The following is a 14,587-nucleotide window of genomic DNA, read 5'->3' on the forward strand; positions in this document are numbered from 1 at the left end:
GACTAACTATGGAATATCTGCGTTAATGTAATTATTTTTTTGTTAAGATAATAACAACGTTGCGACTATAACCACGTGTGACTATAGTCTTACGATGACTAAATAAAAAATCCCACTGTATTGTCCTTACACGACACTGAGCCAGGCCCCTTCGGGTGGAAGTCTCTTTTTTTTTTTTTGTTAGCCACTGGCCATATCTTTAGGTACACCACAGTCAAATGAATCCAACATGGACCTGAGGTGGGTAAAAGAACGCTTTTAGACCGCCTGGAGACCACCAAAAAACAAAAGCCTGTCGATGGAAAAGCAAATGTATGTATGTTTGTTTTCATTATTGTCATAAACCACACAAACACTGAAAGCAAACAAAACAGCATTATACTTTTTGGTTATGAAAGTTTGAAAACTTCAACGAAAATCAAAAATGGTTTGAAATTGGTGCATATTCACAGTTTTGAAGAGTCACACGTTTATTATTTATTACCATAAACTTACACTCAAATCATCTTTAAAATATTTGTTTGATAATGTCTCATATAATTCAATGAATTGTTGAAATTTTACACACATTACATACTGCACTAACACATTAAAACAACTTCATCTTTAGCCTATTTAGAATTTATATTTTCAGACACATTACCCACTACATCAGTGATGGGCAACTTAAAGGCTGGTGGGGGGCACACATTTTGATCAGTGCTACTGGGGAGGCATATAGGACCACACACTTCCTAACCAGATGTATGACCAATAAAAATAAAAATGCTATTTTAGATATGGACAGAATACAAGCATATGTACAAAATAAGTGCTCTAAATATATGTATTTCATTTGTCAAAATACATTTCTCAATGCATCTATAAAAGATCCACTATTAACCCAACAACAAACAATTTGACACAATCAACAAAATAACTACATACTAGGATTCCCACCCTGTCAAAAAATGCAGCGTAAAACTGCTGAACAGCAAAAAACACCTAAATTTATGAGCCATGCCTGCCATCTAGTGATAGATAGTGATATTACAACTACATAGCATCCATCCGGTAGTTGGTTGTCAGACCAGGTGCGGGTCCAAAAAAATGTGCATGGGAATCGACTAATTTACGTACATCACATTTGGCAGAAGCATAGAAAAATACATAATATAGATTATTTTTGGACAATTATTTTACACATCTAGATGCTTTTGAGGAGCATTTGTAAACTCTAAATTCGGGAAATGTCAGATGTTTGTAACGTACTTACTGCGTAATTGGTTGAAGTTGTTGATGACGTTACAACATGTTTTAGGTCATTGGTGGTCATCTAAAGTCAGGGGTCTGCAACCTGCGGGACTCTGTGGCTTTGGAAATTATACACTTCGGAAGTGTATGATTTTAAATTACTCTTTGTTTTTCAAATGTAATTCCCAATTTGAAGATTATAGTGCTCTTGCAACATCAAAATAAAACTTTTTTTCACTCAAAATATGTGTAAACTGGAAAAAAAAATCCTACATGCTACATGAACTAACTTCGCAAGACAGATTAATAATTGTGATTCACTCGAGGGAGTTTTTCACATTATCAATCTGGGACTTCACTTGGCAGATTTCTTTGGGAAAGGAGGGACTTGCTGTACAATACTTCGAGCTGATTGGACGATGCGGCATCTTGCACGTTTGTTTTGACCTACCAACACAACGGATGAAAATGTCGTCTTCCGTCTCGTTTTAGGGAGGGAAAACTGCGTCCATTTGTCTGTTAGGTTTGTTTGTCTATTCTGCAAATAGATATTTGACATTGTTCAGTGAAATAGTCCTAGATATACAGTATGCTATTCTCACTTCCTTTTTTGTGGCTCTCAGTGTTAAGTGTATTTGTTTTTTTTAGACCTTGACATACGTGATATTAATGACATATCTGTAACTGTTGTTGTAATGCATAATTCCAGCCTAGGGGGCGACAGAAGCTATGCAACTCAGTAGGGTCCAATGCCAGCCATCTGCCAGGGCCCCCTTCTGTTCAGACTGTTGACTCAGGTCCTTAAAGTAAAAAAAACAAAACAAAAAAACTTAATTTTCAGGGCACTTTAAAAACTAATAACATGCTATGGAAAATTAAATATAAAATACTTGAGTTTTCCCCTTGCCAAAGACATCAGAAAAAAGTCAAAGGCAGGCAACTGAAACCAAATGTCTCTTTCAAGCCAAGGCTACAGTGTTTGTACGTGACCACTAGATGACGCTGCTATTTAGTGTCAACATGCTCAAGGGTCTCTAAATACATTAATGCAAAGTTTAGAACCAGGATGTTATTTTTTCTTTAACGGCATCTAGTTACCCCACATTCATTGGTATTATGTATTTGTTCTTGACGACTTTCATTCAAATATCTCTCAATAGTGCCTTTAACTCAGCCAAGCCAAGTTTAGCTTTTTATTATGACAATTTTTAAAAAGCCACTTGTAGTTATATCTTCCTTTTTTGTCAATACATTTATGTCTTTCACAAGAATATCATATTGATGGATTCCAAACCGTTGAGAGCAGTTATTTGTGAACACATACACGAACCGGAGAGCTATAAGATAGAGTTGCTGTGTTCTCCTCCCTCAAGGTGACTTCTCCATCTGCACCCTTCCTAGTGTTGCCAATCCCCCCCGTTTTTTTTCTTTTCTGCTACGCGAGGTGGGATCTGATGCTTCTCCGCTTCAATCCCACATGCGGCCTGTGAGCAACACACATCAATCTCTGCCCCCGGCGTGATGCCGAATTGCAGATTGGGACGAATGAACCTGAGCAAAATGAAATAAGCGTCCGGCTACAAAGCGTGACAATTTCATTCGTCTTTTTATTTTTGCTGTTGGAGAATGCTGGTTACATTTGACAGCTCGAAGTCCCCATCTTAATTAGCCTTTTCCTCACCCCTGCTACTAATGTGTTATTCTGGGTGGGATAAAATAGGAACTCGAGGGTGATGGACTATATGAAAAACTGGAGCAGCGAGATTGTACTAATATTGATGTTTTCAAGGCCCACACAATATTGTGCTCTGTAAAAACTTAATGACCAGACCTACCAAAAGAAAGAATTTTTTTTTTCTAGCATTTTCCTTCTATAGCGATTAGTAGTAGAATAAGGGTATGACATCGGTTTCTGGCCAAAAAGTGGAGAAAACAATATTTTTGGTTGAGAAAATATGTCAAGCAGAAGAATTATATATTTTGTATTTGTCACACTTCAAGCCAAAAAACAACAAAATCACAGACTGCAAAAAGGGATTTTGATGGCAAAATAATCGTGTATTTAAAGACACAACTAAGGCCTGGCACAAACATCAGGATTTTGGACATTTTAAAAGCTCTTTGACAGACCTCACACATGAAAAAAAAAACAACATTTTAAAATGGGTCATTTAACAATTTTGGCCGTATTGCGTATGGTGTGCACAGAGCACCACACACGGACACTTCTGAATATGCGCGGAATGTTCGAGTGTTCCTGAAAAGGACCAGAGGCGGGAGCGTTGCAAGACGGAAATAGAAATCAAATTTGTTGTCATTGCACAAGTCACAAGTGCAGAGCAACAGAAGTCATTTTACTCTTATGACACATCAGCTCGCTTTTTTCTTCGTTGGTGTTCGTTCTTTTTCTTTTTCTTCTTCTTCTTTTCACAGTTAATGGCGACTGGCACGTACGAGTAGATGAAAAATTTACTTGCACAGTCTATGCTATTGATGTTGGTAATTATGATAACACTTGGAGAGCTAAATATTTTTTTAATGTGGTTTTTAGTGTAACAATTAGTTTGAAAACCATGTCATGTTTCTGGTGTCTATGCAGCGCTGGCGGCCCACGTGTAAAAGGACGGCGGGCGTATGATCCAGAACCCCGACACTAGAAGATGGGTGTGGTGCCGCTACCTGCTGACCTCGTGCTGTGACACCGACAGCCCTCCACAAGGTATCAGGCTCAACTTCATCCAAAGGTTGTTGCTGACGTGACGATCTCCGCTATCACTCGCTCCACAAGCAATTACATTCATTTCAGCCAGACAGGCTCCCATCCCCCTCACGCCTCCTTTCTTTGCTCTCTCCTTGCTACGTCCCTGCAGTGCCTGCCCTCTCCATGTGACACACATCTCCCCAGCACACACACACACAACCCTTAACCTTCCCGTTTTTAGTCTTCCTTTCGCACTTTGCAGCACATCAACATTGGGTTCTGAGAAATACTCAAAGGACAGACAGAGCGAGGAGGCCAAAGGGGGCGAAGATGAGAGTCGAGCTGAAGGGGGATACAATGTGCGAAATGTAAGGAAAAGCAAAGCGGAGGCTGAGTGGAGCCTGGCTAATGATATATTGATTTGGTTGAGCCCGGGGCAAATATGTAGGCGTGCGTGGGAGGAGAAGAGTCACGGTTTGCAGATGTGCTAAAACATCTGGCTGGGAAACGCTGGTGTTGTTGTGGGCTCAACCAGAAGCACTTTGTAAACACCCCAGTGACACAATAACATGTTTGCAACAATTAAGAATCGATGGGAAGCTCATTATGTACTCCTGTGCATGCTAATGATCAGCATAAGAAATGCATCCAAATTTCTGGAGTGGTTGCTTATACAGTGGTGGGGCCATTTTCATATTATTTGTTCAGTAAATACATACAGTACACCACCAAATTTCATTTTGAAAATCAATTAATTTGACTGATATGAGTATTTACATTTTTGGCAGTTCATCATTTAAAACTGCAGGTTTTAGAAACTTTGTTAAGATTACATTTACTGTATGTTGGACTGCCATTCAATTTGTGCAGTTTTCTTAACTATTATGGGCTAAATTTTTAATATAGGACTTCAAGTATGGCTATTTCAACATGAAAGACATGCCAAAAAAACTGGCATATATATATATATATATATATATATAAATATAAAAATCAAATTATATGAAAATGCCTTGAGATATGAGTGACCCAATTTAGGAGTTTTTCCAAACATGATTGGTCTTTCAGCCATTTTTTATTTTTTTTGCTTTGACTTGAGAGTAAACATTTGATATCCGAGCGCTGTATGGTGGCACTGAGTTCAACTCGACAAGATAGAAAACAATTCTTCAAAAAAGAAACTTCAAGATTCTAAAAGCCACTCTCAGTTCAACTAAAAAGAAGAAAAGAAAATTACATGTGCATTTTTTTTTTTTAATGACAACTTTACCTTAGAGTAATTAACTTAGTGCTAACACATAATGCATAACGCTTGGCGGAGTTGTCAGGCTTGAACTGATATTTGAACACACTCTTCTTCTTCGTGGCTGCATGACTATTATACTACCCACCGGTGGCCAAGGAGTACAAACTATTTAACACTTTACATTGTATTTTAGCATGTTGGTACTACTTGTTTTTCCAAAATAAAATCTTATAAAATTGTGTATTGGGGTGTGTGCCTGAAACGGATTAATTGAATTTTCATACATTTTAATGAGTATGATAATTTGAGATTCGAGTGTTGTGAGTTAAGGGCGTAGTTAGTTATGGTCAAATTAAACTTGTATCTCAAGTCACCACTATTTATCTTAAGATATAAAAACAGAAACGTGTTTGTTGTGTTTTAATGATTGAAGATAATAGCTCAGCCGCCAGCCGCAGCTCAGAGCTAAATTAAAACATTTTTTTTTTTAATTGGTGGGAGAGAGATAGAATGGAGTGGAATTAATCGGATTTTGCTCCTCGTAGTGTGTCAGGGTGTGCATTAGTGCACACACCCTTGTATGTACACTTGAGTCCCTCTGGACAAGTACTGGAGGTGAAATGTATTGATTCATAAATACGGTGCTCTGTTATTGATACACTTTATTGATTTGGCAGGTCAGCTGAGATAAAAGTGATGTACTGAAAATTGTTTCGGAGCTTTGTGGCACCCTGGAGTCATCTCTGAGATGATGAAAAAAAATCATGTTATTCCATTTTGAGCCTCTGTTTATTTCATATTGGTCATGTTGTGTTTACAAATCAGCCTGCACATAATTGTAATGGTGAGCCTAGAGAGCCAAAGGTAGAGGAAATTGTGCTTACGTTGGCCTAATGTAGCAAGTCTGTCTATGGTGACAGGAGTATTGAACACATGTTCATTTTGTGCAGATAAAACAACAGATGAGGAGTGAGCCAGATTGCAATTAATTGCATATATTGAATATTTTATAATGGCTTCCGTGCCCTGCTGAACGTTGCACCTGAGGGCGTCCGCGGTTAATTCAATTATACGGAAATGAAGATGTCACAGTGAGGAGATTGTCACAGCCAAGCGTGGCCGTTGTATTAGCACGCAAATCAGGACACTCATTTTCACTCTGATTCTTCCTCTATTGTCTTTTTTCTTTGGAAAGCTCAATGCAATTTCTTTTTTCATATTCCAACTTGTTACACCTACAACAAAAATCCAGAATTGTACCCTCATTATCTCTTTTTAGAATCTTTTTTTTTTTTTTTTAATCTTGCCTTCATTTCCTTTTAATTTTCTGGTCACAACTCTGGATAATCGAGTTGTCGCTATCCAATCACGTGATATCTCATAATTTTCAGATGATCGATTTTTAATTATATATTTTTTATTTTATGAGTGGCTTCATGCAGGAGTCTGCGTAGCCACAGTGCCCTGTAGTGGGCAGCGCTAGCGTCGTGTTCAGAGAGAGAAAGAAATAGATTTAGCACTATGAATAAAGATGTGTAAACATTTTTCTTACATGGCCGCCAGTCAGGGCAAGTCAAAAGATAAAACAAATTGAAGTCTTCAGAGCTACACAGACCACATGAGGGAACAGGATGGCTGAGCAGCATCGTGAATGTTCAATGAGTGGCAAGTGCGCAAATGTGAGGTGTTTAAATGACTTTGCTTAAAATTGAATTCTAACAAACAGGCTGAAAGATAACATAAATCAAAACCATAAGAATTAATTGTTGTAAGAACTGTCTTAATCAAGCAATCAATTTCTCCAAAAGCAAAAATAAAAATAAATACTTTAATCATGCTGATATATATATGTATATATATATATATATATATATATATATATATATATATATATATATATATATATATATATATACTGTATAGCAACCCCAAATTTCATTGTATTCTATCCAATTACAACAAAGGCGAGAGTGAATTATTTTGTGACAAGCAAACCAACTGCTCCTTATCAAGCTAGGCACTTTTAAATACACTAGCTAAATATATTGTTTACCATCGATTCATTGAAGAAACGAAACAAAAAAAAAAAGTTGCAAAAAATATATACTCATATAGTATGTATATATATATATGTCCTTAATGGATTGCAGTTATCGGATCAAACTTGGTACATTATCGGCTGATAATATTCAAAATCAAGCGACTTAACTCTGACTCAGGTGCAAAAATCTGATCGCGACAACCACTGGATAGTGTTGTGGTGCTGAAGAATTGTTGTTTGCTCACTTAATCAGGTTCCATTGAGTGCATCACGAGGTGGATGGTTTGTCTCGGCAAAGGAGACGTGCTCACTAACACACATTTAGCCACATTTGTCAACAATATTTGTTAGAAATTGGCTAGTTGTGTACGTAAAAAAATAACAATAATAATAAATAATGATAATAATCCCGATACACAAGTCATTTTTTCTCAACTTTGTTCATCTTCAGCTCAACCTATTGTCACGCCATATCTTCTCTCACTCTACTTCACTTTTTCTTTCTCTCGTTTATCCACGGACTCCATTCTGCTTTGAGGCATCCCATCGCTTCCACCGTGAAATGGCTTTCAGCCGCACAGCCACTCTGCCGGAATGCGAATGAAGCCACGGTGATGGCCCCTTCTCAATAACTCCTTCACAAGACTCACTGTTGATATGACGCTCATGTTACACGCACATACACTGAACGTGTAATCAAAATATCAAAAAACATCACAAGGTTCTCGCTGCAGTCTGTTAAGTACTTGCAGCCTATTCCTCTAAGCGGTTAATAAATAATGAGAAGGATGTTAAGATTCTGTCAGTCTTCCCACCATTTGCCTCTCGAAAGCAAAGGAAGCCTCACTAGGAAGAAAGGGTCTGTTTTCATGTTTTTTTTGGTTTTGTTTTAACATCCCCGCTTTCATCTTGCCCAGTCCTGATCCTTCACTTCTCCCCTAACAAACCTTGAAGAATCGCTCTGCTGGGACTACTTTATCTTCCGTTACTTGCGTATGCAGAACACTTGCACACTACAAACGGATCATGTAACATCTCCGAGCTTTTCCTTTCCTTTCACCTCAGAAGCTGAGTTGAATGTGAAGTGCATCTGAGAAGTGTTACAGTCCATGTGTCGTTATTTCATCTGGAAACAGATAATAACGAGCGGCCGTCTGTTTGTTTCAGTTTGACGATCGATCTGGAGCGCCATGTTTGCAAAAGACTCCCTGATATTTTTGTACTAACACGATCATGAGGTGCTAAACACAACATATTTCCTACACAGTAAATTCTGTAGAGTCAATTTGATTCTATTTAGAGTGTGATTACATAGACTCAGTTTTAGAGTAATACTTACACTTGAAAGAGAGTAAAATAAAGAATTGGAGAGAAAAAAGTCACTCAAGGGTTAAGGAACGAACTAATAAGCTTCAGCAGACAACCAATCAACTCCCTGAATCGCGCAGCTCCTGTTTGTGTGTTAGTATATCACTTATGTCAGCTGGAATCCTCCTAACTCCAAAAGATTAAAAATGATGTTTTTGGCCCCCTTGAGTGACTTTTATTTTATTTATTTATTTCAATTTCTTTATTTTACTCTCTAGTCTCTTCCAAGTGTAAATATTAGCCTACTCTAAAACTGAGTCTATTTGGTCCCACTCTAACTAGAGCCAAACTTAGTCTAAATAGAGTCAAATTGACTCTCCAGAATTGACTGTGTCGCATTGTGCAAGCTGACAAACAGGACAGGTTAAAAAAAAGAAAAAGAACAATGAAATCTAAGAAAACTTGAACTTGTATGTGTGTTTGTGAGGACACAAAAAGCAAGCAGGATTCGTTTAGAAGGGCTATCAGAAAAGTTGCACTACAAATCTTATTACCCCATTGACATGAATGAAAACTGGCCACTGGGGATTTCTCCACCACCGTCAATAAATATTAATCGCCGCCGAACGCGCTACTTTCCCCTGTCGACAAACGACGAATATTAATTGCTAGATGAGGTCGGATGCCGCACCCAATCGCTTTTTTTCTTCTGCATTTTTATAATTGGGTCTATATTTGTTTTATATTAACTTCAGCACAATATGACATGAGGTAACACAAGAGAAGAGTACAATATATGAAGACTTTTCTATTTTAGGAAATCCTTGATTGTTTAAAGAACAGCCACTGATTTAGCTAATTTACGTTTAGTGTATTTTATACAGAATATTGATTTCATCTTTATATTTATTAGCTCGCTTTGTATCACTGCATTCAGTAGTGTGTAACATGTGTGTGTGTGTGTGTCTGATGTTTTTGCCTCGACTGCTGATGAATGTCTGATTCAGCAGAAGTTCAAAGAGAACAGGTCAGACGTCATGTAAATCTCATTTTTCAGTACACGTACTGTTTGTCGATAAAATACTGTATATACTCCACTGTATATTTAATTTATGCTCTATATATATATATACAGGGATGTGATTTTTCCGCTAATTCGCGGAATTCTGCATTTTTTTATCCCCCCCCAAAAAAAAATTCGATTTTTTTATTTTATTTTTTTTAGTAGTTCATTGTGTATGCACATGACTCCGACAGATAACATCTTCTGCTATAACAAAGACATTTGTGGTATGTTCTAATATGAGTTACTTTTCATTTGGTCATGATACAATTATTTGTTCATGAAATTTGAACTCTTCAACATTATTTATGTGTTAACTTAGTAATCACATTAGTTAGATATGATGATATTCTCAGTGATAGTTTTTAAAAGCAAAGGCAGTCCAATGTTTTTGAATGTGACTGATTTTGAGTTGACTAAAACTGCCATTTTATATGGGATAGTTCAATTGATACATTGAAAATTTATGCTGTTGTTTTGTCTATTTCTTTGTCATGTGAGTGCATTGAAAGTACTTAAAAACACGGAAAACCCATGAGCTCCGGGGGGCTACGCCCCCCTTGTCCCCCCACCAGGGCACTGGACCTAGCTGGGTGCCAGCGGCCCCCAGACCCCCGGCTAAATTTTCAGATAATTTCACTTTGGTCAAATCACATCCCTGTATATACACATCCATCTATTTACTGGACCGTGTCTCCTCACTCGGGTTGTGGGAGTACTACAGCCTATCCCACCTGACTTTGGGCGGGCAGCAGGGCACATTCTGAACTGGTCGCCAGCCAATCTCTATAGTGTATCGTCGCTGTCAGCCGGAAACATTGCATGTCCAATCAGTATTGATATTGTTTCCATATATCAATACTGATTGTTCTGTCCCCATGTCATCTGTTTTTTTCCCCCCGCATTATTAACCAATTTCAAGTGTTCAAAACAGCTTGAGAGCAAATCTCTCGAATGCTTGAACTGTCTTGGAAGCGTTGTGAAACTCCGCCTCTTCCCTCACTGCAGGAGCTGCGCAGCATTAAGGTGCCTCAAGATTGAAAGTCTGCAGGTCTTTTGGGCAAGGAGTGCGTGTGCATGGCTATACTGCTTTGGTGCCGAAGGAACCGGTCAGCCATGAGGGTTAGTGTGCATAGATTAATTCCCACCTATTAGCTCATTATTATATACATTAACATCACTTGAAGACTTTTGTGAGTTTGGGGAAATGATGTAACTGCAGTTGTTTGCTTTTTTCAAATAGAACTGTAAAGGATTTTTGTCTCAATTTTGAACCATTCTAATCATTTTACTAAATTATAAATTTTCTGCATATAAATTAGCAATTGAACACGATTTTGGGGGTGGTGTCTTGATGTTGGTGTGTGATGTTAATTAAATGATAGCAACACAAGAAAATAGCAACCTACGACTTCTTGATCTACCTCGATATCGTTCAATTCTTTCCACACAAGGTGCAGACAAACAGTAGTAGGCTATGCATGCAGTGCATGTGAATTCCTAATATCCAAAAAAAGAGCAAACAAGTGGCGCTCTGAGCTCTATAGGAAATTATTTCGCTCACACATATCAGGTGATAATCTCCGATTTGGCAGAGACTCGGAATTGTATTTCTCCACCTTTTTGAACCTTCCTCTTGGCCAAGCCTAAACAACTGATTGTGATTACTGCAGGCAAAAAAAAAAAAAAAAATGTTTTTCCATCCCATCCTCGCCTGCTCTCCCACACCGTCATTTGCATTTTATCACTTGGCTTTCTTCCCTGTTCTCTATTCATTGTGTCACACCTGTTATTCACTTTCCCCCCCCTCTTCCTCCACAGCGTTTCCTCTCGCGCCTTCTTTGAGGCAGTGCACGCCCTCATCGAAATGCACATCCAGTGCTGCTCTCAAAACATGCTCTGGGCATGAACGAGAGCCCTCGCCCCGTTTCCACGTCGTCTCACAACCAGTCAAGGTGAATTGCTTGCCTGCCTGCCGTAATTAAAACTGATGAATTTCTATTTGCCTGAACCCCGATATTCCATTGGCTCCTGCTCAAATGCCTGCAGACCAGCAGAGCATAGAAAAGGCAGGAGGGAGCAAAGAAGAGGGAGCGGACAGCAAATGAGGTGTGGGCAAAATTATGGGGGGGGGGGGGTAGCAAAGAGAGCCCAGCCCTGGAAACAGAGGAAAAGGGTGGGGTGGGGGCGTGAAGAGGGGGAAACGTGTAGTGTAAAAGGCAGCTTCAGTCGCAGCTCGGTGCTGCGTACTGATGAGTAGGCTCTCATCAGTGAGGAACAAGCGCCTATTGTGTTCCCCCCCGCTGCAGTGGGGGGCCGCATTTACCACCGCACCCGAGGGGAGAAGCCGGGAAGCACCCTCCAATCAGCCCAGGATGATTTCTCTCCGCTTGTGAGGCTGCTGATGCAGATTCATCTCCGGCCATGCGGGTGATTTATTTGCTCGCACACCTTCCTGTGGATTTGTCACATGGACTCGGCAACACAGAAAAGGTGGACTAAAAAGCTTTTGAATTTTGCTTCTGGACGCTGAAGTGCTTCCAAGCTCTTGTCCTTAAAGTCGGAATTGGACTCCAGTTGTCATTATTTGTAATTGTTGGTGAAGTTGCAGAGAGAAGGCAGCTGTGACACTGTTGCTCGTTTGCTTCTTCACTTGACTCAAGTTGTCAATCTCCTCTCGAAGGTTCGAGTGTTCCTGCTCACCTTTGCATGCCTGTTTCCGTGTGTGTTCATCTGTCAGGGTGGAGGATTACAGCACCTCTGGAGCGGATACAGGTGTTGGTGGAGGATTAGCTGCTTTAATAGCTTGTCGCCGGCAGCCTGCGGAGCCGCGGACGCCTCACACGCGGCTCAAGCTGCGGCTGCGTTGACACTTGGCGCAGAGGGATTAAAGATAAAAGGGGGAAAGCATCGTGATTGCACTCGAAGGGCGAGACGACAGCAGGGAAAGTCAGAATTAGATCAGCCTTTTTGTCCAGGTTCTCCTTAGATCATCTTAAACGTTAATGACACTTGACTGGACCTCTCCAATAATTCAGCAGCACAAAATCCAATCAGTGGGTGAGAAGATATCGACTCGTCTGTCCTGGTAGGATAGTCTGTTGTTTCATCACTCATCTCGAGAGGTCACTGATGTCATCGTAAAGTGTCATCCAGCCTCGAGCGCTCGTTGGTCCGAAGCAGTTTTCATCACATCTGACAAGCGGCTCAGATCAATATGAGGATTTGCTCCTGCAGTCTACTGCAATCTTCGGTGTTCAGTAAGAGGTTGGGCGTGTTAGTTTATTTTTGGAGAACCATTTTGTGTTTACTTAGCTGCGTATCAGCGGAAATTGTGAGCAGGAAAAATCAGATGTAGTGGTCAGTCTCAGCATGACCTCACTTGGGGAAGTTAGGAAGATTTCCTCCTGAATCGGAGGACCAAACAAAGTTTGGAGGGGGCAACCATTAAGCGCATGTTAATTCACCAGCTAGCGACACTCCAACAACAACTCGAGAAGCTTTGAGATGTGTTTGCCAGAAAAGTTCTGCGAAACAGAACTGATGCACCTTGCTTGACAGCAAGTCAAGTTTTGCTCCTCAAGTTGGAGACAGCACAGCCGGGAGGACTGCACAAACCGATTTAACTACAAAAGGACCAAACAAAGAAGAGCACAGCGATCGTACCGTCGGATCCGTTTTCGTCAAAACGTCTAAAATAAGCACAAACTTAAAAAAACAACAACTTTACATTACAGCCACAGTGGATTTAAATGAGTGACGTTTTTTTTTTTTGCCAGAGAACAAATCTTCTCCTCTTAAGTGTATGGAACAAACAGGAGCTCAGAAAAGGCTCTTCCTGACAAGGATGTCAGATTGCGCGTGGCGCTGACGTCGAGGAAGAAGAGGAGCGTTCCATACCGCCACCCTGCAAGGGAGGAGGGTGGGTGGGGTCCTCCTTCTGCCACAGACAAAGACCTCGACAGGTTCTGCCGTAAGAACCGGTCAGTGTGTCAAACGCCACAATGGGCTGCAACATGTGTGTGGTCCAAAAGCCCGAAGAACAATACAGGGTCATGTTCCAGGTGAGGCCTCGTTCTTGCATCCTCTCCCAATGTCTCATTTCTTCCTCCAAGTCACAACTGTACTCACTGTTGGCCATTCCAACTGTCCCCACCAAAGCATTCAGGTTCGGTCCATATACTCTTCATTTTACAGTCCAATTTTACTGCATTTTTGTAAATTTCCTGACTTAGTTGATTACTTCTAGTCATACTGTTTAGTCCTCATTCTTCAACATTTTCTGTTTCCACAGCAAAATATTTGGGCAAATGATAGTTTCCCGAGACAAAATTTCAATGCAGCTGTAGTAAAAGTGATCCCTAAATAATATTTTAAATGCCCGCTAAAATGTTTTGTTTTCTCTCGTACCTCCCACTTCGTGCATAACTTAAGTATAAAAAAATAACAGATTTTTTTTTGGTGTGATTTTCTTAATGTCTTATTTGTAATTGTTCAAATATCAGACACATTTGAATTTTTTGTACTGTAATTATGCGTCTCAACCTGCATAAAAACTTTTAACCATCTGGTGGAAGACAAAAAGTAAGCTACGCGACTCTAAATGAAGTAGATGTATAAGTAAATGAAGATGAAGGATTAATAGGAAAGTGGATTAAGATTTTTTTTTTAAAAAAATAACAAGGGGACCTGGAAATGTTGAACCTCACTAAGGCTATTCATTGTTTTTAAATCATTAATGCCCACAGCTACAGTTATGATAATTTTAATAATAATAAAGATTAAATAGTGCCAATCAAAAAAGTATAGAGGGAGCAGGAGAGGAAACATGATGGCTGGCTTGTTAAAAAAAAAAAGAAAGAAAAGGTGTTGCCAGGGTTACAGCCTCAGCCACGCGCTGCCAACTGGGACCTCAGAGCTTCTAAAAGATCATCTGGCAGCACAGTGCCCCAAGGAAGGTTCTGATGGCGACTGGCTAATACATGTGCTGACCCC

General features: G+C 39.7%; 1 protein-coding gene across 3 annotated transcripts in view; it reads left to right on the forward strand.

Moving 5' to 3' along the window:
* Positions 1–14,587, forward strand: part of LOC144054257 (PDZ domain-containing protein 4-like) — a 30,811-nt gene continuing 16,224 nt past the window's right edge. For 2 of the 3 annotated variants that reach the window (XM_077569530.1, XM_077569547.1), the window contains exon 1: positions 11,814–13,656. In XM_077569530.1, coding sequence (XP_077425656.1) covers positions 13,597–13,656 — 60 coding nt within the window. In that variant the 5' untranslated portion in view covers positions 11,814–13,596. Of the gene's footprint in view, positions 313–3,832; positions 3,953–10,600; positions 10,715–11,413; positions 11,548–11,813; positions 13,657–14,587 lie in introns of those variants that run through there. The other variant, XM_077569538.1, reaches the window with a different exon arrangement.

Source organism: Vanacampus margaritifer, chromosome 1, assembly GCF_051991255.1.
Source record: "Vanacampus margaritifer isolate UIUO_Vmar chromosome 1, RoL_Vmar_1.0, whole genome shotgun sequence".
In the NCBI taxonomy this organism is placed as follows: Eukaryota; Metazoa; Chordata; class Actinopteri; order Syngnathiformes; family Syngnathidae; genus Vanacampus; species Vanacampus margaritifer.